The 18,904-nt window shown below is 51.3% G+C and overlaps 1 protein-coding gene across 1 annotated transcript in view; it reads left to right on the forward strand.

The window, feature by feature from the left end:
• Window positions 1-13,927: 13,927 nt before the first annotated feature.
• The window catches only part of TEKT3 (tektin 3), a 69,006-nt gene continuing 64,029 nt past the window's right edge, over window positions 13,928-18,904 (forward strand). Inside the window, exon 1 of the mRNA XM_080629209.1 lies at window positions 13,928-13,963. Within this exon, the coding sequence (XP_080485335.1) occupies window positions 13,956-13,963 (8 nt within the window). The 5' untranslated portion in view covers window positions 13,928-13,955. The remainder of the gene's footprint in view (window positions 13,964-18,904) is intronic.

Here is an 18,904-nt window from a genome sequence, read left to right on the forward strand (position 1 = left end):
GTTTTCTGGAAGGGCTTTTTGGAAACGCCTCCGAGGATCAATCCTGTAATGTGGGAAGCACCAGGAGCAACCAACACATACCGTGCGAGCATGGGACCGCAATGGGGAGGGTGTCACCCTGGGTGTCACCCCTGGCTGCGGCTGCCCGCAGGGGTGACAAAGAGGAAAACAATAACCAAACCCACCTCTCCTTCCGTTAGTGCTCCCTCTGAGCTTTTGGGGCCGAGCGGGGATATAAAGGGAACATGATTTCACCTCCCTGGTGTTATAGGGTGGTGTGAGCAACGCTTGAGCTGGAAAAAGTAAGTAAAAAGCAAGTTCTTTCCCAGCTATGTGTGTATGGGGACCAGCCGCTGGGTTGTCTCCTCAAACAGACTCTGATTTTAGGGAGTAAACTGGGATTTACATAAATACTCCATAGGAAACCATTCAGCCCAGCAGCAGGTGCCTGTGTGTTGGGAAGGTCCTTGGGAAGGACTTGGTGCCCTCAAGTCTTTCCCAAGCCTCCTATTTGCAGCACTGGGTCTGGCTGGTTTTGGTGCTGGGTGAGGAACAGCTGTCACTTGCTTGGTGACGTTTCAATGCAGAGCCACACTTTCAAATCCCCCACCCCTCATCGGGTCTGTTCCTACCCATGAACTCCCCAGTCCATCACAGCCTGGTTCTGCAGTTGCTCCTCACTCCTCGTGCTCCAGGCAAACAGTTCAGCCCCTCTACTGGGGTGGTCTCACAGAGAGACGTGGAGTACAAACATCCCCAGTGTAGTTTTTGGCAACATCAATGTTTCTGGCTTCAGATACATCAACAGGACTTGTCGCTGCATTTAGCTGCTGGCCACACTCCCACCTTGAAGTGCTCTTCCATGATTTTAGGATATCCACAAAACAACAACCTGATATCTAGGCCTTGGGTTTCATTTTTACTAGGCAAGACTGCAGTTTGCACACTGCAGCCTCACCCAGCTGCTATCACTCCTCCCCATCCATGCAGAGACTGCAGCATCCTCATCCTTCATCATCATCTTCCAGCATGGCAAACACCATGGTCATGCACCTCATGGCTGCTGGTCTCTCTCCAGGTGTGGGGCCATGTGTGTGTAGCACAGGGGTTGGACTCAGTAGGGTTTGTGGGTTTGTATTTTCCTTAAAAGTAGCAAGAAATGAGTTCCTATCCCCTGTGACCTGTTGCCATCACTGCACATGAATGGCTGTGGATACCAGTACTGATGAGAACAGCAGTATCTTGCCCTTTTCCCACCACAACAGCAACTGGGGTGAACCCTGAATTCTTGGTCTTCAGTCCCACGTTTGAGGTCTCTTTTTTTTAGCAGGTGTGACACTACATTGTAAGCTTTTAGACTTGGGACTCAATGGACACATCCTGCAGGCCAACCTGCAAGGCCATAGGACACCAGCAAAAGAAAGAAAATCAATTCCCTTCCTAAACTTAAATGCAGGCTGTTCTGTGCCCAGATCTTCAGTGCTTATGGCACTGTGAGAGTGCCTACCCACCCCAGCTCTGTACAATGCGTGTGGGCACCCCACAAACACTGGAAGCAAAGACACAGCCAGAGCAGAAAATGGTTCTTGATTACTTGGACAAGAGGAAGGAGCCCTGCAAGGACTGCAGTTCCCAGGACTTTCTCTTGGCAATACTGGTTTGTATCCACATTAAACATTCAGCCTCTTTCCCTTTGGTTGTTCTTTTTCTTGGAAATCATAGAATCATAGAGACATAGAATCATAGAATAGTTTGGGTTGGAAAGTAGATCTGAAAATCATCCAGTTCCAGCCCCCCTGCCATGGGCAGGGACACCTCACACTAAACCATGTCACCCAAGGCCTCATCCAACCTGGCCTTGAACACCGCCAGGGATGGAGCATTCACAGCTTCCCTGGGCAACCCATTCCAGTGCCTCACCACCCTCTCAGGAAAGAATTTCTTCCTTAGGTCCAATCTAAACTTCCCCCGTTTCAGTTTTAACCCGTTACCCCTTGTCCTGTCTCTACAGTCCCTGATGAATAGTCCATCCCCAGCACCCTTGTAGGCCCCCTTCAGATACTGGAAGGCTGCTATGAGGTCTCCACGCAGCCTTCTCTTCTCCAGGCTGAACAGCCCCAACTTTCTCAGCCTGTCTCCATACTGGAGGTGCTCCAGTCCCCTGATCACCCTCGTGGCCTCCTCTGGACTTGTTCCAACAGTTCCATGTCCTTTTTATGTTGAGGACACCAGAACTGCACACAATGCTCCAAGTGAGGTCTCACGAGAGCAGAGTAGAGGGGCAGGATCACCTCCTTCGACCTGCTGGTCACTCTAAATAGGTGACTTCATGGCTTGACAGGGATCAGGGGTACTTTTTCTCTAAAGGAGATGATGACTGAAGAGCTCAGGCATGTCCCACCTGCCTGTCTTCCCTAAAACACAGCAGCAGCAGCTCTTCTCTGCTCACAGCCTCATTCCCCCTGGGATTCAGTGGCCAGGTATCCTGCCTTTTACCCTCAACTGAGTGAGATCCTTTCATACAAGGAAAATCAGAGCCCAAACACACCACATTATTGAGCGCTTGAAATTAAAAGTGTTTCAAGCACAAAACTCACCTAGCAGAGCTATAAATCAAGCCTCTGCTTTCAGACAATCCATTCTTGCATAGTTACGAATCACCCCCTCCTTGCTTAGTCATTTTGTACTAAGGACACCTTCAAATGAATGCACTCGAGTCAAAACTCCATGAAAAATGAGAGTCCGAATGACTAAGGGAGGATTTTGCATCTGCATCCAAGTTTGGAAGCAAATATGGGCATTTGTAGGGAGAGCAGTCATCCTCCAAATACTTCTGCAAAGAAAAGCCCGTGCAGGGAATGACTAATGGGCATGGACAGGAGCAGGCTGATCCATACTAGTGCCCAGCAAGGAGCCTGCAAGGAGTTTGGCTGTAGCTGCCTGGCTCCACCTTGACCTATGCAGTAGATCTGGGTGGGAGAAGGTGGATTTCTCTGGGAATAAAGATTTCCCTGCTGTTTGATGGCCCTTTGACAAGTGAAGACCTCAGAGAGCAAAGCGTGCAGCAACCTGCTACCACAGCAGTGCTTTGGTTCCAAGGGTTTGTGCTATGCTGGGGGACCATGGCAGCCAGTGGGACGCAAACAGAGGGTGTCCTCGCTTATAGAACACCAAGTTTGCCTTTTTCTCCTCTTGGGAAAGTCCTTATAATGTATTGGCCATGCTTAGGGCACTCTGGCAGCAGGAGAAACTCAACGTTCTGCACTTCCATTGCATCAAGGTGTTTCAGGGGCTGGGATCCCTGGGGGTTTGGGGACAGGTAAACTGGTAACCCAGGGCAGCCCCACAGGGCAGGCACAAGCAGAGTGTACCCAGCTGTATTCCTCTGTGAGAGAGAGGTTTCATGTCAGAGCAGCACAACACTCCCGTGGCTAACCTGGCGGGTTGCATAGCTCTTGATGTGTCAGTGCATGGGATGGACGTGCACATAATCTGGATGGACTTTTGCAAGCTCAGAAACTCACTGCTTGGATGAGCCCATTGGTGGCAGAGGACAGGGCTGCCCAGTGATTTGCTTGTGCCAAAGCAGGATGTGCAAAACACCGACCGTGGTGACCGGCTCAACCCTATGCTTGCTCCCCTCCCTGTGTATGCCTTTGCCTGGCTGAAGCTTGCTCCGTCTGCAGTTGCTCCCAGGGAAAGATGGTTTGGGAATAGGTCCATGCCTCTGTTTTGGCTAATGAAGTCTGGACAAGGGAGTACACATCATTCAGGGGATACATGCCCGTGTGGGGCTCGGAGAGACAGGCAGAGGACACCCCATGGAACAGGGCTCTGGTGCTGCTGTTCCCCCACAGCAGGAGCTTCCCTGCAGACCCTTGCAGCCCTTGGTAACAGCCACTTTATTCATCTCCTCCTGTGTTTTGTGCCAGCTGTAATACCTGACACCATGGACAAATACCCTTAAGCACAGAAGGACACAGCAACAGCCCTGAACACACCAGGACAGGGAAGCCCAAGCAGATGGCACAGGCATCCACGCAGCACTCACTGCCCAGGCACCTGGTGTTGGACACGTGTGGATGCACAGAGGCACAACTGGGCACTAAAAAGCATCCCAGCACAGATCCCACATGCAACACATCCTCCCAGCTTCGAGGTGTGCTCACACACATGCACACACACATGTGTACACACACACGAGCACACAAACACATGTATGTGTTCTCCGCAGCAGCACAGTTATTGTGTCACCCGGCTGCGGTTGCTGTGCATTCCTGAGCCAAAGGCAGGGTCTGGGCTCTGTGCTGTCAGCGGCTCCTCAGGGAGGTCTAACAGCCTCCAGCTGCAGAGGATGAGCTCAGCACCAGCCAGGCCGAGTGAGGCTCCACCTTCTGCGAGCCCTGGAAGCCGTGGTGGAGGTGGCTGCCATCTCATCAGGCAGTGGTTCAACATCAAACAGCCTTCACTCCGTTCTTTGCCCGCTCAACCCCTGGGTGCTGCCAAGTGAGAGAGGGGTCGTGGCCATCCCCTGTGCAGTGTTCATGGATTCAGTATGGATTTCATGGATTTCTGAGCTTCAGCGGCTGCTTATCTTTGGTTCAGGGATACTCAGAGATGCAGAGGCACCAGGATCTTATAAGCCCCACGTAGGGTGGATAACGGCAGTGCACAGGCACAGCCACCTCTGCCTCCTGAGCATCCTCCTGCCAGCCTGGGAGCGCCCTCAGCCCCAGATGTGAACCCCTCAGCTCAGGTCTCTCCCAGTCTAAATATGTACTGGAAGGAAATTCCAGCTCAGACCCCTCCTGGCAGAGCTCTCGGGCTGTGCATTTGTGGTTTGAGCACGCAGGACCTCTGACTTACAGCTGCAAATATCTTGTAGTTACACAAGAGGAAGCAACACAGCTAATGTGCATGGGAATTATCCGATGTCCTAAAGCTTTGCTGGGCCTGGAAGCCATCTGTGTGACCCTTCCCGGGGTCGGAGGTGAGACATTCCGTTTTCCCTGTGTCATTGGGAATGAAAAGCAAAAGCCTGGCTGGTGCTTGAGACACTAAGTACGTGTGTCAGGGCGCTGCGAGATGTTTGCTTTAGACATGATGTGAGAGTGTGTCCAGTGAGGAGTCCTGCGAACACATGGCTGCGGGATGTGTCATGGTCCTTCAAGGAAAGGGTGAAAGAAAATGAGCACAACTGAAGGGATGAAACCTTGGAATTCTGTAGGACACAGCAGCTGCAAGGGGAAAGTGTCTGGAGAGAACTTGAAATGCAGGATGTTGATATGAAACTGCGCTGGCTGGATGCTTAACTGTAAGATAGGATCACAGAAACATAGAATGGTTTGGGTTGGAAAGGACCTGAAAATCATGCAGTTCCAACCCCCCTGCCATGGGCAGGGACACCTCACACTAAACCATGTCACCCAAGGCTCTGTCCAACCTGGTCTTGAACACCACCAGGGATGGAGCATTCACAGCTTCCCTGGGCAACCCATTCCAGTGCCTTGCCACCCTCACAGTAAAGAATTTCTTCCTTATATCCAATCTGAACTTCCCCTGTTTAAGTTTGAACCCGTTACCCCTTGTCCTGTCACTACAATCCCTGATGAAGAGTCCCTCTTCAGCATCTCTGTAGTCCCCCTTCAGATACTGGAAGCTGCTCTGAGGTCTCCACGCAGCCTTCTCTTCTCCAGGCTGAACAGCCCCAACTTTCTCAGCCTGTCTCCATACTGGAGGTGCTCCAGTCCCCTGATCATCCTCGTGGCCTCCTCTGGACTTGTTCCAACAGTTCCATGTTCTTTTTATGTTGAGGACACCAGAACTGCACACAATACTCCAGGATGTGCAGTTTGTTGCATTCAGACATACATTCACTGGTAGCTGGAGAGTGTTGGTCATTAGTAACGAAAGTGGCTGGTTTAAATCAACTGTTTTAGTACTTTGATTTAAAACAACCCCTTTCAAGTGAAGTCAAGCTCACGTAATTTTGACCCCATGGGTTGCCCATGAGCATCCCTCAAGACACCCACCCATATGGGACACCCAAGAAGCAGCAGCACCCCAGGAGCACTCAGCAGATGAGTTTGAGATGTCCAACTTGGGGTGTGACAAACGTCCCAAAGAGCCTGTTTCTCCCCAGTTAGAACAGAATAGAACATTACTTTCAATATCTAGTTACTCCAGATGGAGCTGTGCATCCCTTTGCTGCACCTTTCCTTCCTACCAACAGAAGTAGACGTTCCAATAAACCAGGGCACATCCCAGCTTTCCAAGAAAGTTCCTGGCTCTACTGCCTACTGTGGGCTTTTTGGGGGAAGACCTGGCTTGTTGCATAGTTCCATGGTGAGGAAAGTCATTGTGGGCTTGTAGTGTTGCAGATCATCATGGGCTTGTGTTGGACCAGTGCTGAAGACATCAAACTGGAACCTTTTATCCTGGGTGCTCCCCAAATGTGAGGCAAAAGGACAGGCTTTGCCTTGATGCACAAGATGGGAGACAAGCGGTTGACGATGACCATGGGTGGAAGCAGTAAGGCCATGCCCACTGTCACAGGTCACAAAGCTGCCTGCAGGAGCTGATGGATGCTGAGGTCCTTGTATAAACCCCTCAAACCTTCTCCTGACCCATCCTTTGGAGATGGTACTGCCAAGATGGGGCGGTGAGTCCGAGACTGGCACTTTCCTCCCCCAAAAGTCCCAGCCATGAACTGGGAGAGGGAAGATGGGCTGGCTCTCATTGGGCTGTTTCCTATGGGCAATAAATGAGTCAGTACAAGGAGAAGGGGAGGAAATCACCCTGGAGAGGCACTTTCTTTGCTGCAGCTTGTGCTGGTCCAAGGCAGGAAAACTGCCCTTGACTTCCCTGGCCCATGGCAAGCCAAGAGGTTGTTTTGATGTGCCGGGAGAGGTGCTTGGGGCTGCCTGAAGCACTCATTGAGACACACACAAGTTTCCATCACTCCCATCCCACCAAACAGCCAGGGGTGACTCAGGTTTCCTGGAGATGCTCTTATCTCGTCCTGCCCAGCGCTCGCTCGGCAGCGAGGGCGAAACAGCAGCCCTGGAAAGGCTGCCCTCTGCCCTTTCACAGCGCGATGGAGGCTTCCTGGCTCTGTGGCTCCCACACACGGGAGCTCAGCTCCACCGGGCGAGGAAAGGTCATGTTGGGATGGGCATGGCTAAATAATCCCGCACCGTCCTCAGCAAACCCCTCTGAAAGCTCTGGGACATTCATGCGAGCGTGCCATGACATGAACCACACCGGCATCACTGTTAATCGTCATCAAACGAAGGCAGAGCTGGGGGTCCAGGGCAGCACTGCCCGTGCGTGTGGCTCTGGCAGGGCTGCACCATCTTGCTGTTTACATTTAGAATTGTGACATTAACCCATTTCTAATTCCAGGCGTCTATCCTTTGCTTTTTCGTTACCAGCCTCACTCAGCATCACTTCTTACCATGGTCCATGGTGGCCATGGACATGGCTTTTGCTGCCCTCAGAAGCTGTATTTTCCTCTGGGGTTAAAAACAGCTGAAGGAAGAGAGGGAAACATTTAACATTTTGCCCTTTGACTTGCAGCTTTCTCTGATCACGACACAAGTTCTCTGGGTTTCCATCATAGTTTCAAACCTTTCTAAGGAGCTCGGTGGCCTCAGCTCCCTGCCTCAGTTTCCCCCAACAGGGCTCTCAGTGTATCCACCTCACACAAGCACTTTGCCAAGGACAATGTCGTGCTGTGCACATTGCCATTGTGCTTTCCCTCCATTTGGTATGCTTGGACCACACCAGCAAACCCGTTTCCTTGCCTGTGAGACATCTTGGATGCGATGCTGAGCCTGAGAAGTGAGCAAGGACCAGCCTGGGCGATGAATGACTCAGAGACACCTCCACAGGCATTTCCTTGCTGGATCCCTCTGGCTGTGCACAGAATTAGCACCTCTGCCTATAAAATAGAAACCCTGGAAATGGTGACGTTGCCCTTGCTCATAGCAAAGGCATCTGGAAAGGGCCAGGTGAGAAAGATGGTGCTGGGCCAGCGCTATACGTGAGGCTGCGCAATGGACCCGGGTTTATACAAATAGGGTTTAGTGTAAGTGATACAGCAATGTTTGGTCAGGACGGGCCGGATCTGTGTCACACCAGCAATGGCTTTGGCTTCCTGCCCTGCCTGGTGCTGTAATGGGTCAGATTGTCTCCTTGTATCAAGCCAAGGCTGGAGCGCCTCTCCCCAGGGCAGGGGGCTCCCAGAGGAAGCGATTATTCATTTCCAGGAACACTGGAACCAGAGAAAGCTCCTGGAAGCCTCCTCAGTGCTTGATGTCAATGTGTTTCCTCCGCACTGTGACTTCTGTGTAGGAAGGGGCCAGTGAGCCCTTCTGCATCACTGCCTGGTGCCACCAGGGCTGCCCGCACAGCTCCAGGCTGGGCTGATCCCTGCAATAGCATAGGGGAATGGCACTGTCCAAGAGCGGCCAGGCCTGCAGGACACCACCTCTGCAAGGATGGGCTTTCCCAGGGCAGGGACTGCTCCAGCCGGGATTTACAGCAGTGCAGGTGAACAACCTTGTCCCTGAACTCCTCTGCTCCCCCTTACCCCAGCAAAAACACTCAGCATCTGCAGTTCCTGTGCCAACACATGTCACAGTATAACTACACACTGAACAAAACCTCTTTTTGCTTATTGTGAGCCTGCATCCTCTCATTAATACATCCCTGCAGGACTGACACCCTGTTTTGTCTGCTGCCACACCTCCTCCTCATGGCTCCCTTGGTTGTTCCTAATCATAGAACCACAGACTTGTTTGAGTTGGAAAGGACCTTAAGATCATCCAGTTCCAGCCCCCTGCCATGGGCAGGGGCACGTCACACACTGGACCATGTCACCCAGGGCTCTGTCCAACCCGGCCTAGATGAGAGCTCTTCCCTTCAGCCACCCATCTGCTATGGTCTCTCTGGAGTGGGGGACCAGTATCCATGGTGCAGGTGGAACAACATCATCCTCAACTCTGATCCCTTTTCCTCTGCTCTCCCTGGTTTGGTGGGAACTGGATGCACCACCAGCGTTCCTTGCCTCTGTCCCTGCTCCTCCCAGCACAGGGCTGGGACACGCTGGGGCTGGGACAACAGAAAAAGTGACCTCAGTGCTGAAACTCCTGGCTCTGCCTCTTGTGTGCTCGCCAAACACATCTTTATTTACGATGCTCCATGAAAACAGTTACTGTCACTACCACAGAGGCTCGGCTGCAGGAGCACGCAGGTTCCCTGCTGCTTGTGGAGGAGAGGGATGGAGGTCCCAGGACACGCACCGGGAATGGGGATGGCTCATGTAGCCCCAAAACACTGCTCATCCCATGAGAGGCTCTGCTCTGGGGTGATGAACAGCCACATTCCCAGCACCTGGGTGAAGCTGCTGGGCTCACATGTGCTGGTTTCTGGCTGCCGTTTGGGGCGCATCCTCCCTATCTTGCCCCAACTCCAACCTTGATGCCTTCCGGCTCCCATCCTCTGCCTCCACCCTTCTGCTCTGTGACTGCAGCCTCAACGCTGGGAGCGTTAAAGCTTGCTGCTAAACAACATGAAGCTGTGCTCTCCCTCCTCCCCAGCCTTCACCCTTCATTCGAGGACACAGAGGGGCCACACCGCTTCCTCCAACAGGGTGGCTCCCTAAGCAGGGAGGAGGCAGGACCTGTGCGATGTGACCCAGCACTCCCAGCTCCTGCCCCACGGGAGAGCCCTGGGGAGGGCAGAGGGAAGCAGGCAATGCCTGCATGGGTGGTCAACCCACCCCTCCCTTCATGCAGCCCCCTGAGGCTCTCATGGCACGAGAGGCACCATTACACACTTCCCAAGCTCGTCTGCTGCTTGCCAGAGGTATTACTCAACCCAGACATAGCGCGAGTGTCCGAATCCCTTTCCCTTGTGCAACTGGGTAAAGAATTACACATGGATTCCCACAGGGAGTCCTCACCCACCTGCTGCAGGTGAATATCAACTGCTTTCCATGTGAGATCTGAGCTTCAGCTAGAAAACATCAGTTCTGCACCTAAAGGCACTTGTGGCAGGGACTGACCTGTCAGGACATCGCAGTGTGCAGGGCTATATGGGATGTGGTCCAGTTCTCTCCCTGTCCCTCATCACCCACACAGGGACCAGCAGAGGGGAAGCAGCTCTGTGCTCAGAGCACACAGATTCATGCCATTGCTGAAGGGAAGGAGGATTAGGGATGATCTGAAACCCTCATAACTCCCTGGTGAACAGGCTCATGCCCAGCCTCCTCCCACGGACTCTTCTTCTCCTGCACTTTGTCATAGGAAGCAAACTGGAAGCTTTGAGAGGAATCACGAGCTCCCCAAAGCTTTGTGTAGAAAATATCCATGAGGTCAGCCTGTTCTTGCTCCTGCTATTGCAAAACCTGTTCCTTTGTGGCTTTGCAGTATAATGCACAGAATGTGTGATGAAATCCACCTCCCGCCTCAGCAGGCTGGAGCTCCTGCTGCCTGCCTGGGTGGTTTTAACAAATACAGAGGTAAAAGCATGCTTAGAAGTCCTAAGGGTCAGCCAGATGATACACAGGTCACACCAATCCACGTATGCAGGTGATGCTCTGCGGCTGTGTCGGTGCATGTGCTGCTCTGCATCCTCTGCAGGGATGTGCACACCAGTGCCCAGTTTGCTGGGGTTGCAAAGGCACATGAAAAGCACCAGCTGAGCTGTTATTTAATGGTTAAGACCAGTAGCCAGCTTTTATAAGGCCTAGGATCAGCTCCCTGTGCCTACAGGATTAGCCCTGTCCCAGTGTCAAGATGGCAGGAAAGTGCATTGCTTGTGTGTGGATGTTATGGTTATCGTGGTTTTCCTACAGCAGCATCAGTAAATTCCCTGGCGTATCCAACACTTTCACCTTCTTCTACTATATTTGCCTATCAGCAAGATGAGAATAGAATCATAGAATGGTTTGGGTTGGAAAGGACCTTAAGATCATCCAGTTCCAACCCCATGCCATAGGCAGGAACACCTCACATTAGACCATGTTGCCCAAGGCTCTGTCCAGCCTGGCCTTGAACACTGCCAGGGATGGAGTATAACATCCCCTTCTCCCACTTGCAGCTTAGTACCTGTGTTTAGATCAGAAACTCCCTGCATGGGACCTGCCCAGCTCCAGGTGGTTAATTTGACAAAAACCATATGTGAATGCAAAAGCCACAGGCAGCATCCACCCAGGTCCCCATAGCACCCATCCCTGACCCCTTGGCTGTTGTAGGGGCCACAGAGTGGGTGCTGAGCATTGGAACAGGCTGCCCAGGGAAGTGCTGGAGTCACCATCCCCGGGGGTATTTGACAGACGTGTAGATGTGGCATTGAGGGACATGGGTTAGTGGTGGACTGGGCAGTGCTGGGGTAAAGATTGGACTCGATGATCTGAAAGGTCTTTGCCAACCTAAACAATTCTATGATTAAAAAAGTAACAACAAATAACAAGATCTTCCCTTCGCTGGGCTGAGCTCAGCACAGCCCCTGGCTTTCACCTGCAGCAAGGGATGCTCAGCAGCAAACCCATCCTTAGGACCGCAGTGATGCCTGGCAGCATCCAGCCACCACCAACACCCCATCCAAACCCAGCAGCCTTCATCAGCTGCCCATGAAGGGATTCTGTGCTGGAAGTTCCAGCCTCTCCTCCTGGCACAGAGATGACTCAAGCCAAATCCACAGATCTTAGTAGCATTTCCCAGCAGCAACCCTTCCCCAGCTAAAGGCAGGCTTTGATGCTGCTGGTAACCAAGAGCTGCTGGGAGGACAAGAAGGCGTTTAAAGTGGTTTTCTTCCTGTAAAAGAAATTTCTCCCCTTTCTCTCTCTTTTATTTTTTCCCTATTAAAGGTCATGAGATTGTCTGCCAGCCAAAGTGCCTGGGATTCATGGAATACCTGGGCCAAATTTGCCTTTTATTCTGGTGTCTAATGAGTAGGTTCTGGTTAACGCTGGGTTTAATGGGAATCCCATGTTTCTGCGAGCCAAAGGAATGAGCTGGGTCAGCACCACGTGGAGCAGCATCAATCCCTGGGCACAGGCTCGTATCATGAGAACATTTGGGGTTTTTTAGGGATTCTGGTTTTGCTTCGAATCTTCTGGATGTACCATATCTGATGAACTGAGCCTGTTTGGTTGGAGCGGCTTAAACACGTTCCTGCTATTAATTAAACTTCCCCATCTGTCAGCAAAATAGTGTGTTTGCTGCACGGAGCAAGGGATTAATTCCAGCTCTTTGGACACCCAAATGGGTGTGATAACCACTGGAAAGGCTCATCTCCGTTATCCATGGGGCACTAAGTACTGCATGGAGCAGATAACCAATGGAGCTGGCATGGGGCTATGTGTTGTTTTGAGCATTGAATTGGTGTGTCTTTCAGAGGGTTGGATGTGGGTATTTTGTTGAAGCTATGGGAAGGATGACAGCAATTGAACTGCATAGGGACAGAGTGATGGATGGAGCCGCACCAGAGAGACCAGGAGGACTCTTTCTAGTTTCTGTGGTGTTGGTGTGGGAGGAGGATGGGGATATGGTACCACCACTGTCACAACAATAGGACTTGCATCAGCTGTGCAGAAAAACATACACCCCTGGGGGTGGGTAGTGAGGGGTCAAAGAAACATTAGGAGAGACAGATGAGCCTGTACAGGACAACAGGAATGACTGGAGGCAGATTTTAGGCTTGTTTCCTAAGGAAATGAGCTCTGGGTAAGTGCATGCAGTGCCTGGGTCTCCACTGGTAGCTTTGAAACCAGCTGGTTGATTCAGCTGGAACTCATCAAAGAAGGAGAAATACCCCTGACGTTCAAAAGGCCCTTCCCAGGGTGTGCTGTGTGATGCTCAGCTGGTGGCACTGATTGAGGAGGAGGCTTTAGGGGTTAAAAGCACCTTCAGCAGCCGGGCTGAGCTTTCACTTCCCATTTTAGTGGGTGCTTGAGGTGCTCTATGTTGTCATAAGTACCCAGCAATGGCCAGATCTGCCTCTGAGTGTGCTCCGGGGTTCAGTAGCTGTCCTGCCTCAAGCAGAAGCTGCCCTCCTGCTCCTTGCTTGGCTCCCCCATCCAGGTACTGGGGCTGGTAAAGTGGTGGCAGGGCAGGAGAGGTTGGGTTGAGAAGTGTAGAAATGGGGATGGAAGGAGAAAGCAGAGACAGGAAATTAGGGAGGAGACCTGAAAAGGGGAATGATGAACTGAGGGAATCAGCAGTACAGAGATAGAATAGATATTGAAAGAGGAAAACAAGGGCTGTGGGCAAACCCTGCCTGTATCCACTGCACAGCTCCCACTTTCTGCAGTGGGTGAGACTGGGCTTCTGTAAAGGAGCCCCTTCCTTTATACACTTGTTTATTTAGTTAACCAACCCCGAATGCACTGGGTAAGGGCTTGTGGAAGAGTGTGCACAGCAGGTACCTAGAGCTCAGCTGGCCTGTGTATGTGCAGCACTGGGAGGATGGGGCTTAAATATATCTCATTAACTGTAATTGTGGTGTTTACTTTAAAATGCGTGGCTTTGCATCCTGCCCAATGCTACCTGAAGCAGTGAGCTCTATGTGAAGTGCCTAACGCCTGAAGCCAGATTGAAATCCTTTCAGTCAGGCTCCCGCTGACTTCAAGGGCTCTCCGAAGCTGGGTGGTGTGTGAGGCAGCAGAGTGGCTGCATCGTGTCTCTATAGTAACCCAGTGTTTGGTGGCAGTGAAGCAGCTTCCTACAAGCTGCTCCTGGCCTGGGTGTCCCAGAGGAGAAAAATGGGAGGAAAAGTGTTTTGGCCCCATAGCGTCAAGTGATGTTTTATTTGTGTGTGTAAGTTTTGCATCCCCAGGTAAGAAAAATGGATGCTTTTTTAAAGGACATCCTGGAGCCTTCAGAACAGGACACATTCAACAGCCTGACACGGATGGAAACCCCTTCTGTCAACAGCTTCAGAAACCCATGTACAGGTAAGGAGTGCTGAGGGCTGGGGAGTGCCCTGTGCCAGGGAGGATGCCAGCTTTGTGTACCTCCAGTGTGGGAATTTGCCTGGCATTGGTTTCCTGCAGTATCTTTGTTTCTTATTTATAAGCTTAAATAGCCGCTGGGTTGAAATTTAAACTGGAGAAACACCAGTGAACTCCATGTCTGCAGCTGGCCAAGTTGAGATGGACTGAGGTTGTGCTTGGAGCTGTGTTGTGCTAAACGTGACTGTTTGGCATTATGTTTGACTGACTTGCTTTAACTAACTGGTCAGTTCTGCTCTTGGCTTGTTAGTGCGCTGGGGTCAATGCTCCCTGTGCATGTCCTTAGGGACTGGGGGAACCTTTCTGTTCACCCTGAATCTGTGCTGCTCGCAGTGAAGTCAGGAGTTGCCTCCTTGGGAAATGTGATGCATTCCCTGAAATACCTGAAAATAGGAGGATTTTGTTGTGGGCAGCTCAAAAGTTGCTTGGGGCAGGTTGCTTCCCCGGGTGTAAATTCCCTCCCCACTGATCCCAGCAATTGAGTTTGATTAGTGGCTAATTACAGCCATCAGTGGCTCATTTCAGGCTGACTGTTTTAGGCTTCACTGCTTGTGTGATGTCGAGCTGGTGGTGCTGGCCAGGGAACGCGTGTAGCTTGGTGCGGTGCATGTAGCACAAACATGGTGAACATTAAACATGACTTTGTGTGCTTCAACCAGCCTCAGCAGAGGCATGACAGCCTGCCCGTGTGTGTGATGTGCACACTTGCATGTAGGAAGTGAACATGTTAAGTGGTCATAGAATTATGTCATAGAATGGTTTGGGTTGACCTTAAAAGCTCATCCAGTTCCAACCCCTGCCACGGGCAGGGACACCTTCCACTAGAGCAGCTTGCTCCAAGCCCCTGTGTCCAACCTGGCCTTGAGCACTGCCAGGGATGGGGCAGCCACAGCTTCTCTGGGCACCCTGTGCCAGCGCCTCAGCACCCTCGCAGTGTGTAGCACCTATTTCCCCTGGTTCCTCCACCCTGTCCATGCTGGTGGTGTCTGTTGCCACCCATGTGGAGGGGTTATAACAGCACTGATTGCTGTGCTCAGGCTGTGGATAGCAGAAATGCTGCTGCAGTGAAGGGATGCTCTTTATGGCTCTGCTAGTTTGTACTTGGGGAGGTTTTGCTGCTCTACAGCCCTGCTTCTGGGTGGGGATCACGGCTGCTCCGCTTGTGGCTTTTATTGTGCAACCTTGCTTTGTCCCCAGGGATGAGGTGTGCTTCTTGGGGAGCTGCTTTTTGCTGTGCTCCACTGAGTTTTGCTGGGGTCACTGGTCAGCAGCGTCGGAGGGGACAAAGGCATGTGCTGTATGGAGACAGACAGACAGGCAGATGTGTATGTTGTGCACTTGGAGCCCTGCCCAGGGGAACATGGAAAGCAGATGTTGGACCGGTGACCTGTTGGATGGGCCCTCGCTTCCTCCTGTGCCTCTGTGGTCTGGCTTGGACAGAGCTGGAGTCAGTAACTGCAGAGGCTCGGGTGAGTTCAGCACAGCCCTGGCTGGTTTGGCTGAAAGGAGGGTCTGTTCCCTTTGCACTCTGTGTAGTGGAAAAACACATCTAGGAGTCACGTTAAAAGGGATTGAAGCATGATGAGGAAATCAAGGTGCTCTCACTACTTTTCTCTATCCTTGAGGCAGCCTGGAGGCTGCTCTAAGTTATCCTGGGGTGACCATGGGGTAGCATGAGGTAGTTGGGGTATTGGGTGCCCATCCAGAGCCATCCCCATTCATTCATTAGGCATCACCTGGGGCCGATGCTGGTTATCTGGGTTTAGGAGCCAGCCTCTGGTCCTTCTGCATCTTCCCACAGACTGGATGAAAGTAGGTTTGAGCCAAATCTTCAGATCCATCTGAAATTCAGACCCAAAATGAGACCCAAGTAGGTGAGGTCCTTGCCTGAGCTCAAACTTGGAATTCTATAAGAGAAGTGGTAGGAGATACCTGACTTTTTTCCTTTGTGTTGCTCTGTTATGTCACCTAACACTTGCTCACTAGACCATGTTATATCTTGCTCCTTGCTATGTCAGAGGGTCCTATTAAACTCTTCAGGGCCATGCAGCAGTTGGGGCTGGGTGCGTGGGCAGAGTTTCTGTAGTGTGTGATGTCCTGAGCATCCCAGGTAAGCTTGAGCTAGGGCAAATAAGCAGCATCAAAACAGGGGTGCAGCCTGTGTCTGGGGAATAGCAGTGAGCTTTTGGGTCTGGGTTGACATCGTTTGCTGGCCCTAAGGCATGAATGTAAGAAGAGGAGGAGCTGCTAAAACAGGGCAAAGAACCCTTTCTCTCCCCAGAACACAAGCTGTAGTGATTCCAGGTGTGCAGGGACCCAGGTGTGTTTACAGCCTGGCTGGGTTGGTGCTGGTGTGGGATGGGGAGAGCCCCATTGGGCTCCAAACACTGCAGCCTGTGTCCTGTGGTGGGGTGCGACATTCCTCCAGCTTGGATGTGGCAAAGGAACGTTTGCTGTGGAATAGGGAGGTGTCTGTGTGAGCTTGCTGCCTTTCTGCAGCCTCAGGTTTCTCTGCTCCTTGAAGAATTAAGGAATACCGTTGTTCTGCCTTGCCCATAGACACTTACCGTAGAGACACAAAGGGGTTTGATAATGTGTGGCTGGAGAGAACAGGCAGAGTTGCTATAGGGGAGGCATGATCAGTTTTGCTGAGAGAGAAAACTTCATGGTACCCATAGGAGTGATTTTCCTTTTAGAGTGAGGAGCAGCACTGGAGAGGATGCTTCGAGGGCCTTATGCCTTTCCTGCTCTAAGCCATATGTGTGGCTGGAACAGCTTCAGCCCTGGATGACTTTCAGGACAGATTAGAAGCACTAATTGAATCCAAATGCCCTGATTTTGTTTTTCTGAACATGGATTATCCCAAGTCCAGTGGGTGGTTTGGGGAGTTAAATGCCTTTTGTATAGGGTTGAATCCTACAGGTGATGGATTGGATGTGGCTGATAGAACAGACAGAACCTCACTCTGGAAGCCCAGTATCTTGGAGAGGGCTTAACCTTTTGCTAAGGAAACTCCAACCCAGGGTGTGTCCTGGTTGGCAACACAAACCTCTGGATGCTTATAGAATTAGTGATCTCTATTTTATTTGAGGGTACCTCTTTTTTGGCATCAAGCAGCTTTAGGAAGCGCTCAATCTGAAACACCTCATTCCCACCAGCTCAGGGAACCGGCAGCCCTGTGGGGTACTTGCTACAGCAACTCCTTGCTCCTGGTTTTTGGCTTTTACCCTCTTATTTTGGGAATAAAAGGGAAGATTCTGGGATGATCGTGTTCTGATTCTTGCTTTCATTTTCTCCGCAGTGGATGGGGGGGCAGAAGCAAGCAGAGGGTGTTGTAGGGATGAGCAGAGCACTGCAGAGGGCTGAGCTGTTCTCCAGGGACAGCTACATAGGAATTCCAGGCATACTTTCTTGCTCATGGCTCAGGAAGGAGTGCTGTAAGATTTAATTCAGTGATGAGCACTTGTATTTCTGAAGGAACTGGTGTGCAGGTTTCTTTGGAGTTGCTTTCCTTTGGAAATCTTATCAGAAGCTTCCTTGCAGGAATGTGTGAGGAATGCAGGGAGCTTGCAAGCAAATACCTTGGGGATATTGTAGAAAAGCAGTGCACAAGGCTTTGACTGTGGATGATGATCTGAAGGCTTCAGTGTGAGAGCACGTGTGTCCTGCTGGTACCTCTGTCCCTGCTGAATGGATGCCTGCTGGCCCTGTGACAACAGATGGGTCCGGGGCTGAGTCCTGCTGATGGAGCAGCCTGTGTGCAGCACCTCATCTGCAGAAAAGGGCTAACAAGTTCCCTGGCAGATGCTCTAGAAATCACTACAAATCTCTTCACATCATTTCACATCCACTCCTTACCTTTATTTGGCGCTGCTGGCTGTAACAGTGCAGCCTTCAGGTGTGTGTATCTGAGAAGTGTATGTCTGTGCATGCTTAGCTCTGTTCCTGACCTCCTCCTCACCTGGATTCATCCCGTGACCTTCAGACTTACATCTTTTTTCCACTTATCCATGTGTGTCCACAGCTTTGAGAAAGTTGCTGCCATCTAAAGGGCACAAAGGGGTTGCTCTACAGCTGCAGTGGTGTGCACTGAGTCAGTGTGTCCTGGTCCAGATGTCTGCAAAGGTCTCTTTGGGATTAGGTGTGTGCTTCATGCTCTTCTGAGCAAAACCTGTGCCTAATCTCCAGCTTGTGGTTAAAAGCAGTGCTGAGTGACATTGAATCAGTAACCGACTGCCTAAAAGCTTGAACGTGTCACTGAAGTGGTCAGAGGTTTAGTCATTGGCTTGTTAGGACCGGGTGAGGGCTGCTTTCCCCTTTGAGATGTGGCCTAAAAACAGGGAGAATTTCCTGTGCTGAGTGAAAGTGTTGACAAAGTGATCCCAGATGGCAGCTATGGGAAGGGTCACACAAGTGATGACATTAGTGCTCTGCCTCTTTCCTTGTTGTCAGAGCTATTCACAGCTTCATTAGTTAAAACTGACCCCCCAGCTCTGGATCCTGAAGGAAAGGTTTGCTTAGGGAAGGGCTGCTTGAACCCAAAGCCTGCTCTTGTGGGGTTGTTCGGCTATGCTCCTTTGACATTCCTGATGGATATACGGGCTTGTGTTTTGCTTTTTAAGACAGATAAATTGTTCTGTGATGTTCTCCTTCAGCTCTGTTCAGGCCAGGGGCTTGCTAACATGTGAGAAAATGAACTCATCAGGAGGTTGCTCCAAGTGACCTCCATCACTTGAGTCATTCAAAGACACAAACCCTGCCATAACTCAGCAACCACACCTATTGGAGGGATTTTCTTTCCTGGACGTGTAAAACCTTTATCCTTGTGTGCAGACTGCTCTGACAGGAGCATTGCAGGCTCTGGGGCTGGGGGAGGCCGTGGTG

This window comes from Psittacula echo, assembly GCF_963264785.1.
Source record: "Psittacula echo genome assembly, chromosome: 14".
Taxonomy (NCBI): Eukaryota; Metazoa; Chordata; class Aves; order Psittaciformes; family Psittacidae; genus Psittacula; species Psittacula echo.